The 22,734-nt window shown below is 41.4% G+C and overlaps 1 protein-coding gene across 9 annotated transcripts in view; it reads left to right on the top strand.

Annotated features, from left to right (window-relative positions):
* The window catches only part of LOC127441395 (receptor-type tyrosine-protein phosphatase F-like), a 318,186-nt gene that overhangs the window by 223,898 nt on the left and 71,554 nt on the right, over nucleotides 1-22,734 (top strand). For 5 of the 9 annotated variants that reach the window (XM_051698769.1, XM_051698764.1, XM_051698768.1 and 2 more), the window contains 4 exons: nucleotides 5,883-6,076; nucleotides 13,125-13,151; nucleotides 20,084-20,201; nucleotides 21,594-22,172. In XM_051698769.1, coding sequence (XP_051554729.1) covers nucleotides 5,883-6,076; nucleotides 13,125-13,151; nucleotides 20,084-20,201; nucleotides 21,594-22,172 — 918 coding nt within the window. The remainder of the gene's footprint in view (nucleotides 1-5,882; nucleotides 6,077-13,124; nucleotides 13,152-20,083; nucleotides 20,202-21,593; nucleotides 22,173-22,734) is intronic. The other 4 variants (XM_051698771.1, XM_051698767.1, XM_051698770.1 and 1 more) reach the window with 1 other exon arrangement.

The following is a 22,734-nucleotide window of genomic DNA, read 5'->3' as shown; positions in this document are numbered from 1 at the left end:
AGATTATGTTTGTGAATATCCAAGTGTGTCAAAAATGTCTTATTAACATGTTTGTATGATTAGTATAAAAGGGAGAGACTCCAAATATATCAAGGTTAGAGGTAAAACTGTAAGTTTGCTAATTTTACTGATTCTTTCAAGGACCCGGACCTGAAAGCTGTGTCTTTTCATTCAATCATAATTAAGAGTAACTAACTATGTTGGTTAGAAAAGCAGAATCAGAGAGACATCCTTTTGAAGCTCCAAACTATGGTTAATAGACATAGACATTCATCTTATCATTGAACAATCGTCTAATTGTCCTACACTTTTATCAAACAACAGACACAGCTTTCCTGGAGATCCAGCTGTCAACTAGCACCCTAGACATGCAGTCACGGACATTAGCCCGAAAGCATTGACTTACTCTTACTCTATGTCTGTCCTTCTTCACCTGTGCTCTGTCATTTTTATACACTGAATTTTATGCATTTCCACAAGTTTCAGCACTCTTGTCAGATCACAGGTGAAATGCAGTGTTTTTCACAACCAGGCCATAACAATTGTGACTTGAGGGAGTTTCACCGTATTTTTTGGAATATAAATCGTTTTTTTTTGTTTGTTTTTTGTTTTTTTTATCATCTTAAAGGTGCTGTCACTGTAGTCTGAAGAAACTTATTTACATAATTTATCCGTAATCGATGTCACCCAGTGAAACATGCTGCATGCCAAAACACATATGCTTGCACGAAAACATCAGTCACAGAGATGGTAGTAGCATCTAAAGTAGCATATACAGAGTATTTTTCCTTTACAAAGTACTTTATGCAACCAGTTTAAATAGTCTGTCCAACATAACATTGTTGTGCTGTGAAAATCTTAAGTGAAAAAGTTTTTTTTTCCATAGGGAAATTTATTGTTAACAATAACTTAAAAACCTTTAAAGACAGATGTGCCATAAGCACCAAGGTTGTTAATCAATGGTTTATGCCAGTGGTCAATAAAAAAAAAAATTTTAATAGCAGAAATCCTGAAGAGGAAGATACACCAAACAGAGCATCATAGCAAACAAAGCACATCAAAAGAGCTCTGCAGCGACCAGAGCTTGGACGGCCACTCCCATGACGCAGCAGAGTCCGTCTCCCTATACATTTTCAAATTATTTGCATAGTGTATTTGTATATATCTGAATATTTAGCAAAAACTTAAAATATATTATTTCTTTAATTATAATCAGCAATTTAAAATCAAATGTTTTTCATATTTCCATCTACGTTTTTAATTCAATTATCCCATTCGCAATGCGTCATGGGTTTGTAGTTCCCTATCTGTCACTCACTCGAAGTTGTGTCGATGTAGTGACACTAGGGGTCGCCCTTGGGAGCCCAAACACCTCTGATCTTTGAGAAAAGGCCAATGGGAATTGGCGAGTGGAACTTGCATGCCACTCCCCCGGACATACAGGTATAAAAGGAGCTGGCTCGCAACCACTCATTCAGATTTTTTCTTCGGAGTCGAGCGGTTGTGTTTCAGCGAGCTGAATTCCTCTGCCGGTCCATTCACCTCTGCATGCTGTTGGATTTATGGCGCATTACAGTGGTTTCTCCCCCTCGTGCACCTAGGTCACACACCCTGTGTTTACAGCTGTCGTTATCACGATCGCTGGACACCGCACATTTATGGCAGGCATGGTGCTGTGGAGGCGGGCCCAGCTGCAGCACAAACACACCCACGCCCAGGCGGTTGTAACGGATTACGAGGACGGTTCCCCTCTTTCCCCGTTGCTGACCGGTCCTATGGTGGGTACCCTGAGCCAGGTAATTGCTTCGATGTCCCCAGACTCAGCGCAGCCATGAGCTCGGGATCCGAGCCCCCTCGACTTGGCATCTCCTGCTCTTCCCTGCCGTGAGGCCCCACCCGCAGGTACGTCAGATGCGATTGTCCCCTTGGTCCCCCTCGCCCGGAGCTTGGAGGCATGGCTAGCGCTCTCCAACCCATCGCGATGGCTGACCAGGACTGTCTGACTCGGCTATGCGATTCAGTTCACCAGGTGCCTGCCCGGGTTCAACACTGTCCGTTTTGCCTCAGTGAAGGGCGAGAACACCGCTGCCCTGCGTGCGGAGATCATGACCCTTCTGCGGAAGGATGCGATAGAGCCTGTCCCTCCAGTCGAGATGAAGAAGGGGTTCTACAGCCCCTACTTCATCGTACCAAAGAAAGGTGGTGGGTTGCGGCCAATCTTGGACCTGCGAGTACTGAACGGGGCCTTGCACAGACTCCCGTTCAAGATGCTGACACAGGAACGCTTTTTGGGGAGTGTCCGGCATCAAAATTGGTTCACGGCGATAGACCTGAAGGACCACTCACATCCTGGGCAACCTCAACAGCACAGCAGATGTGCTGTCACAGCAGGTTACGCTCAGGGGAGAGTGGAGACTCCACCCCCAGGTGGTCTAGCTGATTTGGAGTCGATTCGGTCAAGTGCAGGTAGACCTGTTCGCTTTCCAGGAATCCTCCCACTGCCTGATCTGGTATGCCCTGACCGAGGCTCCCCTCGGCACAGATGCGCTGACACACAGCTGGCCCTGGGGGCTGCGCAAGTATGCGTTTCCCCCAGCGAGCATACTTGCACGGGCCCTGTGCAAGGTCAGGGAGGACGAGGAGCAGGTCATCCTAGTGGCGCCCTACTGGCCAACCCAGACTTGGTTCTTGGACCTCACACTCCTCACTCATCTCAGGAGGGATCTCCTCTCTCAGGGACGGGGCACCATCTGGCACCTGTGACCAGACCTCTGGAATCTCCATGTCTGGCCCTTGGACGGGACATGGAAGACCTAAGTGGCCTACCACCCACAGTGGTAGACACGATCACGCAGGCCAGGGCTCCCTCTATGAGGCGCCTGTATGCATTGAAGTGGCATCTGTTCGCTGAGTGGTGTTCTTCCCGACGCGAAGTCCCCCAGAGATGCACAGTCGGGTTGGTGCTTTCCTTCTTGCAGGAGAGGCTGTAGGGGCAGTTGTCCCTCTCCACCTTGAAGATGTGCGTGGCCACTATAGCACCGCACCACGACGCAGTTGACGGTAAGTCTCTCGGGAAACACGACCTGATCATCAGGTTCCTTAGAGGAACGAGGAGGCTGAATCCTCCCCTGCTCATCCTCTCATGGGGTCTCTCCGTGGTCCTGCGGGGCCTGCGGAGAGCCCCGTTTGAGCCCCTAGAGTCAGTTGAGCTAAAGGCGCTCACATTGGAGACTGCCCTCCTAACTGCGCTCACGTCATCAAGAGGGTTGGGGACCTGCAAGCGTTCTCTGCCAGCGACACCTGCTTGGAGTTCGGTCCAGCGTTCTCTCACATGATCCTGAGACCCCGACCGGGCTATGTACCCAAGGTTCCCATGACCCTGTTTAGGGATCAGGTGGTGAACCTGCAAGCGAAGCTGCCCCAGGAGGAGGCAGACCCAGCCTTGTCGTTGCTGTGTCCGGTGCGTGCTTTGCGCATCTTCTTGGATCGCATGCAGAGCCTTAGACACTCTGAACAGCTCTTTGTCTGCTTCGGAGGACAGCGGAAAGGGAGCGGTGTCTCCAAACAGAGGATCGCCACTGGGTCACTGATGCCATCGCTTTGGCATACCACGCCCACGACGTGCCACCCCCCTTGGGGCTTTGAGCACACACCACCAGGAGTGTGGTGGCATCCTGGGCCCCGTGCAATGGTGCCTCTTTAGCAGACATCTGTAGAGCAGCAGGCTGGGCAACACCCAATACCTTCGTGAGATTCTACAATCTCCGGGTTGAGCCGGTTACGTCCCGTGTGTTGTCAGGTATGAACAGGTAAGCATGCGGGACAACTGGCCATTCCCCTCCTGAAGGGGGAGACTTGCACTTTTTACCCCCCAGCCGAGTTCACGAGACTGTGGACCCTGGATATCCTTCCTCCTTAGCCCTGTGGCAGGCCTGTAATGGGGTAGGTGCTCCGCATGCGCTGGTTGCCTGCGAGTAACCCCATGTGATGTATCTTCCGCGATACGGTTTCCCCGTTGGTAAACCCGCATCTTCCTTGGGCAGAGTCCCCTCTGCCACCGGTCACCGTGTTTGTACTTCTCCACATGCGACACTGCCGAAAAGACTCGGTAAGACCATGTGACGTATTTCCACACAATTGCCTCCCCTTTGGGCAGGGTGTGATCTCCGCAGTGTCTTCCCCTTGGGAAAGGACCCCCCCCCCCCCCCCCGACACTTATGGCCCCCCTGCTGAACAATTTCCACTCTTTTTTGGGCAGAAAAAAGAAGAGAAGAGGCCACGGCTGGGGCGGCCTGTCCCCATTTTGGGCATTCAACTTGTCCCCGAGGTGCGGGGGGACCATACAACGCTCGTAGGAGCATTGGGGGAGGTTACGTGACGGCCGGGTGCGCTGGCTATGAGGCACGCAATTGTTTGCCCATCTCGCACCGCCAGTCCACTTAACACAGTTCAGCTAGTTGTGGCGTTTCATATAGGGACCCCTAGTGTCACTACATCGACACAACGTCGAGTGAGTGACAGATAGGTAATGTCTTGGTTACTTTCATAACCTCCAGGGAACGAAACGTTGTGTCCCTCCTGCCACAACACTGAACTACCCGCTGAAATGGCCGGGACCCTGTCTCGGCTCCTCAGACAAAACCTGAATGTATGGTTGCGAGCCAGCTCATTTTATACCCGTATGTCCGGGGGAGTGGCATGCAAATTCCACTCACCAATTCCCATTGGCCTTTTCTCAAAGATCAGAGGTGTTTGGGGCTCCCAATGGCGACCCCTAGTGTCACTACATTGACACAACGTCTTGTTCCCTCCATCAAGGAACGGAGGTTACGAAAGTAACCAAAACGTTCATTCCCTCATTAAAGACATTAAGTACACAGTCTTGTACCTTTGTCTTTTCATCCGATTTTCAAATATTATTTTTGCTTCAAATCAAAGTCTGTAATGTTGTGATTTACCGTAGAGCTGGTTGGCTTGATTCATGGCTAAGAACTCTTTTATGAAGGATTTAATGAAATCCCTATGGAAGAAACAAAAGGGAAAACACTTCCGGAATCAAGACAGCTGAAAAAGTGGACAGGCACTGTTGTGCTCTATAAAGTTTGATATTGTCCTGTTGCCAAGCTAACAGTGCGATAATCTAAGCAAAAAAATACACAGCATACACACATATTGGGTAACATAATCCATTTTTAATCACACTGACCTATTTTTTTACTGATACTTTTCACTATTAAATGGAATGCATTCTTTTCTATGAAGGATATGTGTAATTCTGCCTCATTTGACTAATTTGACTAAAACAATTTATCATAGGGGGTAGCATAATTAAGTTGCCTACCTTTTGAAACATGTTGGAAACACACCTATGAGCTTAAAATACTCCCTTACGTAGGCAGCTCACTAGGTTTTGGAACAGAGCACCCGTGTGTTTTTGATCAGATTTGTTAAGGTTTAGGCTGAGGAAATAGCCTAATTTAGCGTAGGAGAGCATCTTTGCTCAAGACCAGATTTGCACTCTCATGGTCCTTTTCCAGACAACATGCGCTTTGTCTCTAAATAACAGGATTTGCTCTGCTCCCCAGCTTCTCTTACACGCATATGCAATCACCCTTCACACCCTCCCAACTGCAGTTTTCTTTGTCCACTTACAATATCTCTTGTTCACTCACTGCCCATTTCATCAGTTGTTTTAACTTTTTCAGTTATTGTGAATAATCCTCTTACTCAAAATACTTTGGCTTGATAAATGTTCCATAATCAACAAATATCAAGAGCCAGAGACTCCTCAAACAAACAACAACTCATTAGGACTTATTAGAGTGTTTTAGCCTGCACGCTTTCATAAAGCCTGAAGTTTAAATGCAATTGTTCCTCTTTAGTGCCGGGAGCCCCACCTCGGAAAGTAGAAGTGGAGGCTGTGAACTCCACAGCTATTCGTGTGACATGGAAGCCGCCTCTGTCTGGGAAGCAGCACGGCCAGATTCGGGGATACCAGGTCATCTACTCCCGTTTGGAGAACGGAGAGCCACGCGGGCATCCAAATATTATGGATGTCGCTCTTCCAGAGGCACAGGTACTATCAGCTACTTCATCAATCCACAATAATTCACTGTTTGGGCACTGAACAGGATGCCAGTGTTATGGCTTTCTTGCTCACAGTACTCTTTGACTCTGTCCCAAATCCCATTGAGCTTCCCTGTCTTCTGTCTACATATCCAGCTGCCTTCTAAGGCAGCATTCTAACCAAAACGGAACCTCGTAAGTGACTGATTTGAAGCCCTGTACATGTATGTAGTTGGTAGTGAAGTAGTCTTTCCCTTATTTTGTCAAACTTTTTTTTGCGAAACTTATCAGTGTTAAAACAAATATTTTTAATCAAAATATAATAATATTCTTGGATGAAAATTTTTACCAGGTTTTTCACATTGCATTCCTAGATTCCATTATCCATGAAGGATACATGCAATGCAGCCTTAGATTTTGGCCTATATTAATAATTTAGAAAGCAGCATAATTTTGCTGTCTATTATTTTAAACATCCTTCGTGTCTGAAGCCTTTCTATGATGCTTAAAAATGCTTTCTAAGTAGGCAGCTCACTAGGATTTGGAACAGAGCCAATTTCTTTCAGAATACAGTCCACACGGATTTTATATAAACAGCATATTCTCACTTTTCCTAATAATTCAGTCTTATGCTAATGTTTTTAAATATTTCATAGATTCACACCATTGGTGGCCTTTGCAAAATCCAGATCTTTTTATATCTTAACATTAATGCACATGCACTGCCTTGTTACTATTTTTTGTTTCATGTTGCATTAATATAAGGAGATTTAAAACTGCTCGAAGAAACGTGGGTGCACTGAGATGGAAGAAAGATAGTAATCCTTTGGAGGGATTCAGATTTTCATGAATATCTTAAAGTAGACACTTTTGTGGGAAAAGAGAGAATCAGACTGGAGGCATTTAAATGCTTCTTTTCTTGACTTGTTAACTGAGAATTAACGTGCATAGACACCTGTTCTCCCACGCCTTCCCTTCAAACAAGTTTCTCATTTACCTGTGTAAGCATTTCTCTCCACTGAGCTTAAAGAGAGATTGTTACAAGAGACATTTATGTACCATTGTGGACTTTAATGGTTTTTAGTAAATGGACTGGTGACCAGGGTCTTTCTGGTTCATCAAGAAGATTACTCCTCATTTGCATAAGTACATACCCAAGTGAAAGAGTGCCTGAGAAATTAAAATGCAACACCTTGAGCATTGGTTGCCAAATTCACCCCCTACAACAGACAATTTTTCTGCACTGCTTGTAATTCTTGCCAATTTTATACTACGTAAATCCCATGCTTAGAGCATGAAGCTTTCTTCATGACTTTCCCCCTCTCCGGTTTGTGGCGCAATTGATGTTTTTTCTGTCCAGAGCCTCTAATTCATAACACCTCCACAATCCTTAACTAGTAAAGTTTTTTTAATGTCACAAGGTCAGCGGTTCTGAATGTTTATGGCAGCATACAAGACAGAATTGTTGTTAGTTTTTGAATTTTTCTTTTTATCTTTTTTTCCACTAGTGACAGAAAAACAAAGACAGGTTTTGTTTACTGTACCTGTCAGGTGAACTCATGTTGACCTGCCTGCTCTCAGAACACAAGTAAACCTGCACTTGTCTCTCCCTCACTGGCAAACAACATTCTCATCTTCCTCCATGACATCTGAAGTGAAGTTGAGTCATTTACAGCGAAATGTGCGTCGTTTGTCCCAGAACATGACTCATTCGTTGTCAATGTCTTGGAAAATAAATTAAAAATTGGAAACTTGAAAGTAAAAACCTTGCAAGACTTGTTGAAATGAATTAGTAGATATCAAATTGTTCCGACACAGTGATTCCTACAAGCCGATTTATTTTCACCTTGTGTCTCTATGTTCTCTCAGACATTAAAGGTGCATCATAAGAAAATCTTAGATTACATTTATATTTACATTTCTCATCACTCTCCTTTGTCTCTCTCTCTCTCTCTCTCTCTCTCTCTCATTCTCTGAAAAAAGAGAAAATACTCTTATGTTTCTCTCTGAGATGTAATTGGCCAGGGAAAGCTGGGAATGAAGAAGGGAGAAAACATGTTGTAGAAGTGATGAAAATCCATTGTATATTGTGTAACAATAATGGTTTGGCTGGTGGTGGCAGAGTTGCATTGATAAATGGCTCGTAGTGCTTTTTGTAGATACAAAAAGACCCTGATTTCTCAAGACATCCATTTTTGTTCTCCTGTGTGTTGCCAGTTGTTCATTTTTAATAAGAGCTATTTCCCTACCACCTTCAGAGACTCCCTGTCTCTGAGCATTGGCTTCTGCATGGTTGGGCTCCTAAAACATCTCCTAGAGGAGGTAGTCACTTTGATTATAGAATGTGGTGATCACACTCTTTTACTAACCAAAATGTGGATGAACATAACCATATTTAGTACTCCAAAACAGGACTGACAGCCATATTTAGCTGCTGTGTGAACATAGCCAAGCTGAACCTAACATTTATCTCATTCAAAGCAATGCTGGAAAACCTTAGAATTCTCTCCTTCAGCTGGCTCACTGGTTTCAGCTGGGAAACCAGTGAGCGCCTGCAAGTTAGTGGGTGGGTTAAAACATTTTCTTTTCAAACAAGGGCAGACTGGGAACCCACACACTGTCCTCATTCTGGTTCTAAATTTAACCAAGAGACTGAGTTAACAGATCCATTCCACTGTGCCGTTAGCACCCCAGCAAGTGGCCATTGGAGAAGCCTGTCAACATTTCCATGAAGCATCTCCAATAAATGGCATGAGAGTCCCTACAATTAAAGCTGTCACTCTCTTCCACTGTTTGCTTAGTATCCTGTTGCATTAGTTGTTGGTGTGGGAGAAAAGACTGAGGGAGGAAATAACAGTTGTAGTGATCGGAGGTATGGGTGATGTGGCTTAGTGACTGAGCTGGTAACCAAAAGTTGCGGTTTGAACCCAACGAGCAGCGATTCACAAGCTACCACCATTGTGTCCTTTAGCAATGGACTGAGGGTATATTCACACTGACAGAAATGAAATGTTGATTATTCCACTGATTCATCCTGGCTGGAAAAAAAAGAAAAAAGAAAAGAAATGCTTAAGCCAGCCTAAGGTGGTATGTTGGTTTAACCCCAGGCCAAGCTTGGGGTTTACTGATCGGCTAGCTGGTGCCCAAGACCCCTCTAGAATCATCAAACCAGACCAGCTCTAATCATCTTGGCTGGGCTGGAAGACCAGTTATACCTAGGCTGGTTTAAGCAGATTTTTTTTTTGTTGCTTCAAAGTGCCAAAACTCTCATTGAAAATAAATGACTTCTGGTTGCTTTGTCACTGCAAATAGCTGTCTGTTTGAATGTCCCTTTGAACGTCTGGTTACTCCAGATTGACTGTACCCTTAATAAAGATGCATTGTAAGTCACTTTGGATTTAAGTGTCTGCTAAATACAGTACCGCCACTCCCTATATGCATATTACGCAGTCTGCGTAGGGCACCGACTCCTTAGTGGGCACCATCTTACCCTAGGGGGCAACCAGAAACTCCACCGGCTGTCGTTACTCACACGTTATATGTTATTTAATGATGATAGCAGTCGCGGAACACAGATGATCATCTTGCGCTCACACTTTCGTGCCACGCCTTGCTCACCCTTAACCCCCCCTTCCCCAAAACAATCGCTACCCTCCCCCCACACCCTCCCAGGTCCAATGATCGCATAGCTCTGCATAGGCCATCAGTTTGACTAAATAACTAAATATAAATGTATGATAAAATACAGCACCAGCTCTGCAGGAATCACTCTGGCCTTGGTGGCTTATTTCCAGATCAGGAAGAGAGAGGAGAACCCTTTATTTCCCCTGATTAATATCAGTACTTTCTTCCCCATCATCTCTTGTTCTCCAACAGGTTCTATCTGACAAACTCAGACTTTCATCACTATTTTAATATCATGTCTGGAAATTGCTGCATTTGGCTTCAGCTAGAGATTCCTGTCAGTTCTGGCCTCATTTTTTTGTGCTCTCTGAAGCGTATTAATAAGCTAGGCTAATTTATTCATCTGGTTTTCAAGGAGAATGATTCTGTGGAGATAATTTTTTGAAAGGAAAGAACTGTACATTTAACAGTTTAAAAGGCTAATGTCCCATGCGGAAAAAAATAACCCATTAAGCAAGCAGATAAGCAGCAAAATGTCTCATTAACTTGAGCTTAAAGAGGTTGTTTGTGCTTATTTAAGCATACGCTTTGAGTGTGTTTATGTCGGGTGTGATGCAGTGGTTTTTGATGAAGCGTTAAACCCTGTTCATAGCTGGCATTATGTAGCTTGACATTAGCTTGCCATTGCATACAGTATGTTAAAGATGAACATAGAGCAGACCGAGGCAGTGGTGGTGGCTTTGTCGTACATTTGAAATTACTCAATACCAGAGAGACTCAGGGCCAAGAGTCTAAACAGCTCCGCCACATTTGCTTGTGGTTCTTCACGGCAAAGACCTGTGTGTTAATCACTAATCACCCTCAATCCAACTCAACCAAGGTGCTATCTGTGCTGAAATAGCATCATTTTCATTCTTTTCATTGCAAACATGCCTCCTTTGTATGTAAATTTGGCTAATTATAGATTGCACCTTATTCACAAAAGTGCTTTCTTCAGGCAGTGAACAGAATTTTTGTAAAATAAAAACAGATGTTTGTGTACATTTTCTTTTGATAATGGTAGCAGAATTAATCAAAATGATGGTTGCGTGATGAAGAGAAGCATTATAACCTGGCACATAGAATTCAAGTGCACTTTCAAAATTTTAAAGAGCCAATTCTGGTGTCTGGATCACTGTGGCAGATGCTGTACAGTCCCAGTAAAGTATGGTTTGTGGTAGTTTGCTGTATGCTCTACAGCCTAGCACTCAGAACAGACTGGCAAGGTGGGGAATTGTGTTCACGCTTATTGAATTTCCCCCCTCAGCAACCTCATACTGCTTGATTTCTTGCCTTCATTTGTTTTCCATTGCTATAAGCCATTGTATATGTGCTGATTGTGTACGTGAGGTTAAGTGCATGTAGGGATCGCACTGTGCGCGATTAATAGGATAGTTAAAATGAGCGGTTTATAGGGAGTCTATTGAATATGAAATTAATGCAGTGATAGAGCGATGACTAAAAGATTGAAGTAGAACTCTTAAGTGCAGACCTGAAGGGTTAGAAGCACACTCTGGCCTATTATATCTGATCAACGCTTTGAATCCAGTGACTGTCAGTTGGGCCTCTAGGTAGCTGTGCCCAGGGTAAAGTCATTATTACTAGACTTTTTAGGCAGGCATGCCCTGGGCACACCTGATAGGCGTTCCACTGCTGTCAGAGGCTTTTAAAACAGTCCATAAGACTCCTACCCAGTAGCAGCCAGTAGGCTTGCAGCAGGCTAACAAGGTGTAGCACATGCTGCCATGTGTTATTTTATAGGTTAAGTCTGTGCGTGGGAAGCGGTGTGGCTTGCTTAGGGAAACAGACTGAAATATTGCCCTCCATCTCTTGTGTTAATGATACTGTTATGCAATACTTACAGATCTACATCATACAGAACTGTAGCTCCATCATGAGAAGCAATTATAGGACATGTATGGATGTTTGCAGAATGATCTAATATAGGAAATTATAGTGCATACTGATATTGTGATGTGCTTCAATGCACTTTGCAGATTCTGAGCTTGAAAGGAGCAATTTCCCTTCCTTTCTTCCTGAAGAGGAATGTCAGCTCCGGTTAAGTTGGCTCCATGATGGCTTCTCAGTCCAGGGAAGATTTAATGCATGTGTGTGCGTGTTTTTTTTTTTTTTTTTTTTTTTTTTGTGATGATGGGAAAGCACAGCACCGGTAAAGTTTGATGTCAACGAGCTGGCAGTGCGATGGGGGTAATGGGATTTCATTTGGTAAAAATCAATCCTGAATTTAAATGAAAACTTTTTAGATTTTTGTTGTCATTGTTGTTGTTTCCTCGCTCTCTTGAGGAAAAATGAATAATTCCCTCTAATGGATAGGAGTTGTGTTGCTGTAAAATGTTTAAAAGTGACATGTGTAATGTCTATGCAAAACTGTTTTCAAACAGGGTTGTGTTCCACTTTACTTTAAACATCCACTCACTAATTCCCTGAGCACTTCCCCTCAGGGGGAATCCCCACCGCCATTTTGGAAGTCTGTTCCACTTTAAGTAGGCGAAGGAAGTTTCTGTTGACAGACCCTCAACCCCTCAATTTTGACAGAGAGAGCGAGCCGACTTATTTGTACACTTCAGGCAGCTCCATCTCCATAATGCAACTCAATTGTGACATCATTGCAGATTGCACTTATGATCGACTGTTGATGAATTAGAGTTCATATTTGTTGTTTACTTTGTGGGGTTAATATTGTAATACATTGTAGATGATAGAAAGAGTATGTATTTTGTACCATGGAAGAGCAGACATTTCAAAATAAGAGTCCCCAGTGAATTTCTTACTTGTTTATATTTAAAAGGCTAGCGTTATGTACCAATTCTTTTTTTTTTTTTTTTTTCATTGGTATTTTGGTAGAACAATAAACTGCATCTGGGATTTCAGACAATTTGGAACCATACATGATACATGTGTAACCAGGCAGTGCATCTGTGTTCAAATGTTTTTTTGCATGCATGGTACAATATTTATGTCTGTATCTTATGTTGGGGGACACTTGTTGGTTTTATTATGAATGCAGCCCAGGTAAGTGTCTACGAATTGCAATTTGTGGTGAGACTAAAACCTTATTGCACCAGTTGCAAATGGTACAATGCTTGTAACCTCTTTTTCCCACAGAGCGACAGACTTAAGCACCTTGCCTTTGTTTGCAATATTCAACTGCTCCTTTTTCTATTGTGTAGAAATACTGTATAAATTATTGTTATCTTTTCTGTCCTGCATCCTTCTCCTCTGTCTCTGTAACTGAGCTACATTGCTGCATGTTACTGGTAACACTGTATGTTCATCTGAAGATGAGAGAAAAAAGGTAGCAATGCTTTTTTCTCCCCAGTAGTGCCATCTCTGATTCATTTTCACCCTCTCATCTGTCATGTGTTTTCCATCAGTGGAAAATTGAAGAGTCCACGGAATATGTGAGTAACTCAAGTGTGAGAGGGTGGTTTGCAGCATTGGGCCTGTGGGAACGCTCTGCATTTGTGTGTGTGTGCCTGTTCATCTATAGCTTTTTCTTCTCTCGCTTGGCTTTTCTTAAATTGGAACTAACATTCTCCATTGTTATTCCATGTAAGGAGGGATTAACAGTGTGATTGAACTCCTGTCCACTTGATGTGTATTTGGACCAAGCAGCTTGTAGAAAATGGGGAAAGGGACGTGATCATAATGAAAGCTTATCTTTGGTCATCTTTTGAGCATTTTTGCAAACCTATTCCAAATTGCATTTCTTACTCTGTCACACAGAGAACAGAACAGAATAAATTGCAGCATTTTCAGCATTTTACTGAAGGTCACTCACTAATGCACTGTATTTACTAATGGTAATGATGCAGCATGCTCTAAAGGTCTGGCCCCTGAGTGCATATTTCACTGACAGTGTAATGACTGCACTAATGACTTTTAGCATAGCAAGTACCCGTTATTCAACCACACACACACATAAAATATGGAACAAACAAATGAATCTTCTCCTTTAGAGCAATATTGCTGAATATCCCATGAAGAACCGGTAAGTTTAGCATTTCCAAGATGCTTAACCCCCACTCATGGTGAGTTAGACAAGCACATGCAGAGGAGGATCCTTGACTAGAGAGATGGAAGAGTCATGTATGGGAAATGAGATGAGGTGCAGATTAATTCCAGTTATTAATAACAGTGCCATAGCCAAGGTGGGCCGGGGCCCACCCAAATTAGACCAAGGCCCACCCAGAATATTAGATATTATTCTTTGACTTCCAAGATATATTTCTAAAATAGTTTACAAAAATGCATAAATTCTGATTCTGAAAGTGTGAAATAACTGTTTGACTGTGCCACTTCTCTGTTGTTAAGGAAAATTTGGTAAAAAATAAATTTGGGCAAAAACTTGGCCCACCCATTTTAATTGAGGCCCACCCAAAAGTAATTTCATGGCTACGCCCTTGATTAATGATGGAAGCTATAGCTGATGTTCTTGATGTCAAGCAAGGTGATAAGACACCAAGGTTCAATAATTAATTACTATTAATATTAATAATAACAGTAACATGAAATTTAGATCCGAGATAAAATTGTTATAATGCAAGAAAAGGGCGATGAAGCACTCAAACAATATTCCTGGCAAAAGTAAGATTTTAAGAAATGGTTTAAATAAAATTATATTTGCCAAGTATACAATTAGTTCAATTGATGCCAAAGCAAATTTCGTCACTTTGACATTTACCATACTGTATTTAGTGGTCATTATACAAATAATATTTGACTGTGATTGTGCAGTCAGAATCAAGTATTCCAGAGAAATAAATAAATTAATAAATATTAGCTCATATATCCAAAAATAATGACAATTGCAGTTTAGTATGCATCAAAGCAATACTACTAGTTTATCTGGAGAATAATAATATCAAGCTGTATATTTAATTCCCCTAAATGTATACAGGTAGTTGTATTTTATAGTTGCATGCTTTTTAAATATATATATATATATATATATATATATATATATATATATATATATATATATATATATATATATATTATGTAAAAGTGTCAGTTAATAGTTAAACAACATGGAAAAGTTACAACCTACTTGTCCCCTGTGTTGATGACTGAAGTGGGTGGGGGATGGAAAGCTCTGAATGTAGTTACATACTTTCACCAGAGGGACTGGGTCAGGTTTTTGCGTGCTGCAGTGTTGAAAACCAGTGAAGCCTGGATGGAAAGAGAAAGCTGCAGATAACTCTCTGCTTTCAACACCTCCTGTCTTTGTTGGTGTGAGTGTGTTGTACACGATCTTGCCTGTGTGTGTCTCGTTGAGCCCACTGCAGTTTGGGACCTGGCTTGCGTTACCATAGTAAATCCTCTTACTGATGAGATTTGAAGCTTTAAAAAAGCTCCAGAAATTGCCGCACTTCAGTTACCGGTGTCGTTTTTCCTCCCAGTAAAGCCTGACCCCGTCTCTCAGTACACCCATCTCTGTGCCAGCAGACTAGCAGCCACTCTCTGGAGCCCTGTAGTTAGAGACTGCACCTGATCTACTGCCACAGTGTGCTGGCACCTGCCTGAAACACGTTTAAAGTGGGCCAATCTGCTGCTCTGTCCAAATCTCTCGATGTCTCTCTCCCATGATTCAGGGCTGACTTTCTTGTAGCATGTCAGCGTGCAGTAATCGGAAACTGGATTTCTGAAATGTGGAATTCACACATTTCTGATTAACTGTAAAAGAGATTCACACGTGACCTGCTGACCTTGAGCGGAGGCTTAATGGCTTTGCTTTGGGGTCTAGTTAGGTGTTTGGGTTGAACTTGTTTGTGTGCTAATCCAGGTCAGTCACAAATATATCATCTTGTTTGATGTAGTGATCTAGTGGGGTTTTTTTCTGTCCCAGTGTCTGCTGTGTAGATGCTATCCATAAATAGAAACAGATTCTATCAAACACATTGCCATCTAAATAAACAACTTTCTTAATGTAACACCCATATCTAAAAAATGAAAAAAAATTATAAATAAAATGCACAAAACATCTGTATTCTGACGAAACTATCCTCTGAACTCTTTATTAAAGAGATACCGAAATAGACAGGCTTCATCACGCCATTTTTAGAATTTCTCTTTTCATCAAAGGTGAGAAACTCTATTAATTTTTTTCACCTCAGGTTCTATTCAGAGGTAGCAGCAACACTTAATGGAATCCTCCTGCTCTTTTAACTGATGACATTGATTATGGCTTGACAGCAGAGAGGCTCGCTGGTGTCAGCGAGTGACATCTGTGCTCCTCTGTGTTATTTATTCTAGCAATCAGCCATCTTGAAGGTTGGCGTAAGCTGCCAGCTCACTAATGAAGTGTGACTGTGTGCAGTGTATAGAGGAAATACATACCCATTAACCCCACAGATGCTTCACCAATAATCTCACATTGTTCCATTAGCAAGAGAAGCCCAAGAGAACCAAATTTAGCCTGAACATAATACAAAGTCCCTAACTTTTGTTTGGATGTGTCATCAATGATGACCGATAATGATCATTGTTTTTGTTATTTTATATACTTGAACTCTATATTGTTTATCTGTTCTATAGTGCTTACAATACAGCTTTAATTTAGATTTGAACATGCTATGTGGCAAAACATTAAACTGTATTTATAGTAAGGCATAATGTACAGTTAGCCAGTCATAATTGCAAAATAAACCCCAACACGGTGGGGTCTTGTTATTACACTAAAGGGGTTTATTTTGTGGTAATAATGACCAGCTAACAGTTCCAATCTCTATGGACTCTGTTTGGTAGTCAGTGCAAGGTAAAGAGTTAGTACAGTTGCTTGATGTTAAACACATTGCTGATAACATAAACAATTATCTTCCCCTAGTGTATTAATCACTGAATTGCTTCTACTCTCCTACTTAGTTATGCTTTTGTTCTCTGGGAACGCAAGCCGTTCCCTTGTAGAATATAAAAAAATTGATAAAAAGAACACTATTTAAGATGAAGAAAATGAGAAACGAAAATGCAATTGCTTCTCCAATAAAAAGTAATTTTGTGTGATTAAAGTAATGAATAAATGCTCAAACTTAAAAGGCCATTTCATTTGTATCCAATCGTTTACATTTTATCCCATGTTCTCCCCCTTTAAGTCTTTTGCAGGAGAGGAAACCAAACCAAGTAATCTTTATTTAAAAAGAGAAAAATTGTGAAACAGTGGGCACATATTGGGAGATGTAGTAATATAAATAAAACGTTAAACCTTAACTGTGGAGAAAGGCAGTAAAGTCATGCTAGTATGGCTAATGAGATGCTTTTAAAATGCCATTTTAAAGAACTTAATTTACATTAGGATGTGTGTGGAGGGGAAACATACAGTTGAAGTCAGAAGTTTACATACACCTTAGCCAAATACATTTAAACTCAGTTTTTCATAATTCCTGACATTTAATTGTAGAAAACATTCCCTGTCATAGGTCAGTTAGGATCACTACTATATTTTATGAATGTGAAATGTCAGAATAATAGTAAAGAGAATTGTTTATTTCAGCTTTTATTTCTTTCATCACATTCCCAGTGGGTCAGATGTTAACATACACTTTGTTAGTATTTGGTAGCATTGCCTTTAAATTGTTTAACTTGGGTCAAACTTTTTGGGGAGCCTTCCACAAGCTTCTCACAATAAGTCAATTTTGGCCCATTCCTCCAGACAGAAATGGTGTAACGGAGTCAGGTTTGTAGGCCTCCTTGCTCATACATGCTTTTTCAGTTATGCCCACAAATTTTATATCGGATTGAGGTCAGGGCTTTGTGATGGCCACTGCAATACCTTGACTTTGTTGTCCTTAAGCCATTTTACCACAATTTTGAAGGTATGCTTTTGGTCATTGTCCATTTGGAAGACCCATTTGTGACCGAGCTTTAACTTCCTTGCTGATGTTTTGAGATGTTGCTTCAGTATATCCACATAATTTTCCTTCCTCATGAAGCCATCTATTTTGTGAAGTGCACCAGTCCCTCCTGCAACAAAACACCTCCACAACATGATGCTGCCACCCCCATGCTTCACGTTTGGGATGGTGTTCTTCAGCTTGCAAGCCTCACCCTTTTTCCTCCAAACATAACGATGGTCATTATGGCCAAACAGTTAAATTTTTGTTTCATCAGACCAGAGGAAATTTCTCCATAAAGTAAGATCTTTGTCCCCATGTGCACTTGCAAACTGTAGTCTGGCTTTTTTATGGTGGTTTTGGAGCAGTGGTTTCTTCATTGCTAAGCAGCCTTTCAGGTTATGTCGATATAGGTCTAGTTTTACTGTGGATATAGATACTTGTCTACTGGTTTCCTCCAGCATCTTCACAAGGTCCTTTGCTATTGTTCTGGGATTGTTTTGCACTTTTCAAACCAAACTACGTTCATCTCTAGGAGACAGAATGTGTCTCCTTCCTGAGTGTTATGATGGCTGCGTAGTCCCATGGTGTATACATTTGCGTACTATTGTTTGTACAGATGAACGTGGTACTTTCAGGTGTTTGGAAATTACTCCCAAGGATGAACCAGACTTGTGGAGGTCCACATTTTTTTTTTTCTGAGGTCTTGACTGATTTATTTTGATTTTCCCATGATGTCAAGCAAAGAGGCATTGAGTTTGAAGCAAGGCCTTAAAATACATCCACAGGTACACCTCCAATTGACTCCAATTAGCCTATCAGAAGCTAATTGTCTAATTGCCTAAAGGCTTGATATCATTTTCTGGAATTTTCCAAGCTGCTAAAAGGCACAGTTAACTTAGTGTATGTAAACTTCTGACCTACTGGAAATGTGATATAGTCAATTAAAAGTGAAACAATCCGTCTGTAAACAATTGTTGGAAAAATTACTTGTGTCATACACAAAGTAGATGTCCTAAACGACTTGCCAAAACTATAGTGTGCTAATATGAAATCTGTGGAGTGGTTAAAAATATAATTTTAATGACTTCAACCTAAGTGTATGTAAACTTCTGATTTCAACTGTATGCTATATTATGATCTTGGCTTGTTTCTATGTATGTTTGAGTGTTGCTAAATATAATATAATATGTACGTACACTTTAATTAACATACAAGTTTGGTTTCTTAACATGAGAGTCTACAATCACATGTTTGTTAGGCTTTTCAGTTTGGTATGTGCAGATACACTAAGAAGAGGTTACCTGTCTAACTATAGGCTTTGCAAACATTATTCCCCATAAGACATTTCTTTTGTCAAATTAGTTTGACATTCATATGGCTTATTCATTTTGAAAGAGGAATGAATAGCAGTGGATTAAAAAAACACAGTTTTAGTATTTTAATTTTGATAAATGCATTCATTCAGAATCATTAGAGCAGATGTATTGTTTCAGACACTCCATAATACTAGTCATTTAAAGCGTTATATCTTAACCCTAATAAAGACTGTGTGTGTTTGTGTGTGCTTGTGTAAATGTGCTTGTGTGTGCTTTTTTTTTAAACTTCTTACAGTTTCTTTCTTTTGTTTGTGTTGAGTTTTGTTCAGATACTCACACAGGTTGCTTTTTGATGTGTCACTGTTCTGCTATACACCAGTTAGGCTAATTAATGTACATATCCATTCTGAAAAGACCAGCTTAGACAATTCCATGCTGGTTTAAGCAGGTTAGTGCTGGTTTGGTGCTGGTGCAGCTGGTGGGGCAGCATTCTTGTTCACCAGAAAAGCACTTTCTAATGAAGCTGGTTGACCTTGCTGGTTAATCTTGTTAAGCAGCTTGGTGGGAACACCAGCATCCTAAACACAATATATGCTGATGATTAGCAATGCTGGTCTGGTCTTTTCAGCAGGGATTACCTGGTGCTAATGCTTGTAAAGTGATTCTTGAAGGACAGCTCTCAGATGCAGAAATGCAACTTTTCAGGAGGACCTTTGAAACCCTATTCCAAAACTGCTGAAAAGTGTCCTGAAAAAAACAAAAAAACAATTGTTTAACCAAGGAATCACAACCAACTCAAATATGCAAAAAGAAAAAAGATAGCTAGCCAGTAGCCAGCTATAATATTTTTGGCTAAGTGTCTGTGTCCTTGTAAAACTGGGGTAAAGAAAGAACATTGACACAAATGGTGCTGCTGTTTTGGTTCTTCTCAGTTTGGCTTGGAAGAGCTCCTTCTAGAAGGAGCTTTTCAAAGCTTTCTGAAGTTTAAGTTTCCAGCACTAGATAAACATTGAATCTGCATTGTGAAACGAAAAGTGTGCCATGTTGTGTTTAAAACAGGGAGAGTGGAAATGGTGAGTGTGATTTGTTGAATGGTACAGCATTTGTTCAGTTTATGCTGGTGGGATGGAACAAGGGCATCTTTAGTCTTTACATCTTAGGGATCATGCTGTTTCCGTTAAACAGGAGGCCATTATTGCCGGACTTCATTCCGAGACCTCTTACTCTGTTACTGTGGCAGCGTATACAACCAAGGGTGATGGAGCACGCAGCAAAGCCAAAGTCATCACAACCACTGGAGCAGGTATTTACTCATCCTAGCAAGCAACATGAAACCAAAAATGTCCCTATTTACTTTCTTAATGCATGTTCCTGGGCTTATAGAGTGCAACAGTCTGGTTCCGGAAGTAGAACCTCTTAAACCTTTAAAGACAGACCTACGGTGAGCTCAGAGGTTGTTAATTGCCGATATATGCTTCTACTGAAGCCACCAGTCCGCATTATTTCAACTTAATTTAAAAAAAATCGTGTTTAATAGCAGAATACCTGGTGAAGGACTACCTTATCCATGATACTGAAGAGAAAGATCTACCACTTAGAGAGTCGTGTCAAACAAACCGCAGCAAAAGAGCTCTGCAGCGACCACCCACTCACTTGACACGTAGCGAATGAAGCAATCAAGACTACACCCTCTCCCTACACTCTCAAACTATATATATACTGAATATATATTTGTATATATGGGAATATTTTGCAGAGAAGCTAAAAATATATTGTTTATATACATATACTCAACAATTTTAAATAAATAGTTTCATTTTTCTGTCGCTTTTTTTTTTTCGATCACGTCATTTGCAATACATTATGAGATTGTATTTCATTCCTTATTAAAAACAACCAAGATGGCTGAAACAGTGGGCTGGCACTGTTGTACCCTCTTTTGGCCGATTCATCCGTGCATGTTATTCAAACAGAAAGAACATTTTGTCTCCGTAATCTTTCACCAAAATGTAATATATCATGCACTGCCTCTGAAACCTCTTTCCTTTTCGGTGGACATCACAAAGCCCTCTTAAAGACTGAAAACCCTTCCCCTCCAACCACCTGTCATACACATTGACAATCCAATCAATTCCCAATTTATAAAATCAAGTGCTGCCCTTCGATTTTTTTTTTTCTTGTTTGAATATCCTGTTGGAAAAGAGTCACACTACTGAAGTAAAATGTGTTTCAAATGCAGTGTTATGTTTACTTTAAATCCTTGATGTGTCTATGAAGTCTTTCAATTACTTTTCCACATCATTGTGTATAATCTGGTGGCATTTAATCAAAAGCAGCTGGATTTGATTTTCCATTTATGACATATTTTTATTCAGATAGTTAAATAATGCAAAGGTCCACTTTTTCACTAACATTACACCAGGAAAAAACGATTTTCCTTAGAACCACATGCCAAATAGGAGTCATCTTTCTTAGTGCTATTTACCAGAATAAGGGGATGGTTTTTGACATTTAGAAAGTTCAGGAGGATATTGTTTGTAATTTAAAGAAATATAATAGTTAGGATCAAATATATAGGTAAAAACACTTTTAGGCCAGTTATTTGATGTCTAATGGTGCTGTGTGCTTTAAGAGGTCCTGTGCAATAAACTTCTCTTCTGCAATGCCTCTCTTCTCCTCACTCTGCCCCCCACAGTGCCTGGCAAGCCCACCATGATCATCAGCACAACCATCGGCAACACAGCTCTGATCCAGTGGCAGCCTCCTAAGGAGATGGTGGGTGAGTTGATTGGCTACCGACTGCGGTACAAGCGTCTGGAGGAAGAGACTTATGAAGTCCGTGAATTTGCACGCATGGATGTCCACCACACTGCCACAGACCTGCACAAGGGCACCACCTACAGCTTTCACTTGAGCGCCAGGAACCGTGCGGGAGTGGGAGAAGAGTTCGTCAAAGAGATCAGCACTCCAGAGGACGTGCCCAGCGGGTTCCCACTAAATCTGCGCGTCGTGGGCCTGACAACCTCCACCACCCGTCTGGCCTGGGACCCCCCCGCCCTGCCTGAGCGGAACGGCCGAATCACACAATACGTAGTGGTGTATCGTGACATCAACAGCAAGCAGAACAGCACCAACCGTACCTCCGACACCCAGATGACCATCCAGGGGCTTCGACCAGACACCACCTATGATATCCGTGTACAAGCCTTTACCAGCAAGGGAGGGGGTCCCATTAGCCCAAGCATCCAGAGCAGGACCATGTCTACGTCACCTGGTTGGTGTTTAGACTGCTTTACTAACTTTTTTCAAGTTAAAATATGTAAACATTATTTAAACAAAACAAAAAGCTAAATTGTTCTAAGCATAAATCTATCAAAATTTTGTTTAAATTGTAATTTTTCAATTAAGCTTACTGCTAGAAAGAAATGCACATAATCATTGTATTTTTTTTTTTTTTTTTTTAACAAGTCTTATTATACTACACAATTTTGCTTCTCAAGTAAATTTGTCTTGATTTAAGGATAGTTTTTACTGGAAAGTAAGTCAAAAAATTATTAATAAAATATTTTTGGCCGTATATGTAAAAATGGTTAAACACAGAAATTCCACTTTTATCCCTTTATGCAGGGCAAGGTGTTATTTTTTTACTGTGATTTGAAGTCATGCCCATACTCATAATTAGAATGCACCTTATGCACTTTATTTAGCACATACTGCACACATACCCACTGATGTTGGGTATACCCAAAAGATTGTGTCCTCAGAACACCACCTGTGTTTTTCCACATGAACTTGTCCACTTTCATCACAACACATTTGGAATTGGGATGCAATTT

The sequence above is a fragment of the Myxocyprinus asiaticus genome, chromosome 5, assembly GCF_019703515.2.
Source record: "Myxocyprinus asiaticus isolate MX2 ecotype Aquarium Trade chromosome 5, UBuf_Myxa_2, whole genome shotgun sequence".
Classification (NCBI taxonomy): Eukaryota; Metazoa; Chordata; class Actinopteri; order Cypriniformes; family Catostomidae; genus Myxocyprinus; species Myxocyprinus asiaticus.
The sequence above is the reverse complement of the archived record's forward strand: the minus strand, read 5'-3'. Positions and strand labels throughout refer to the sequence as shown.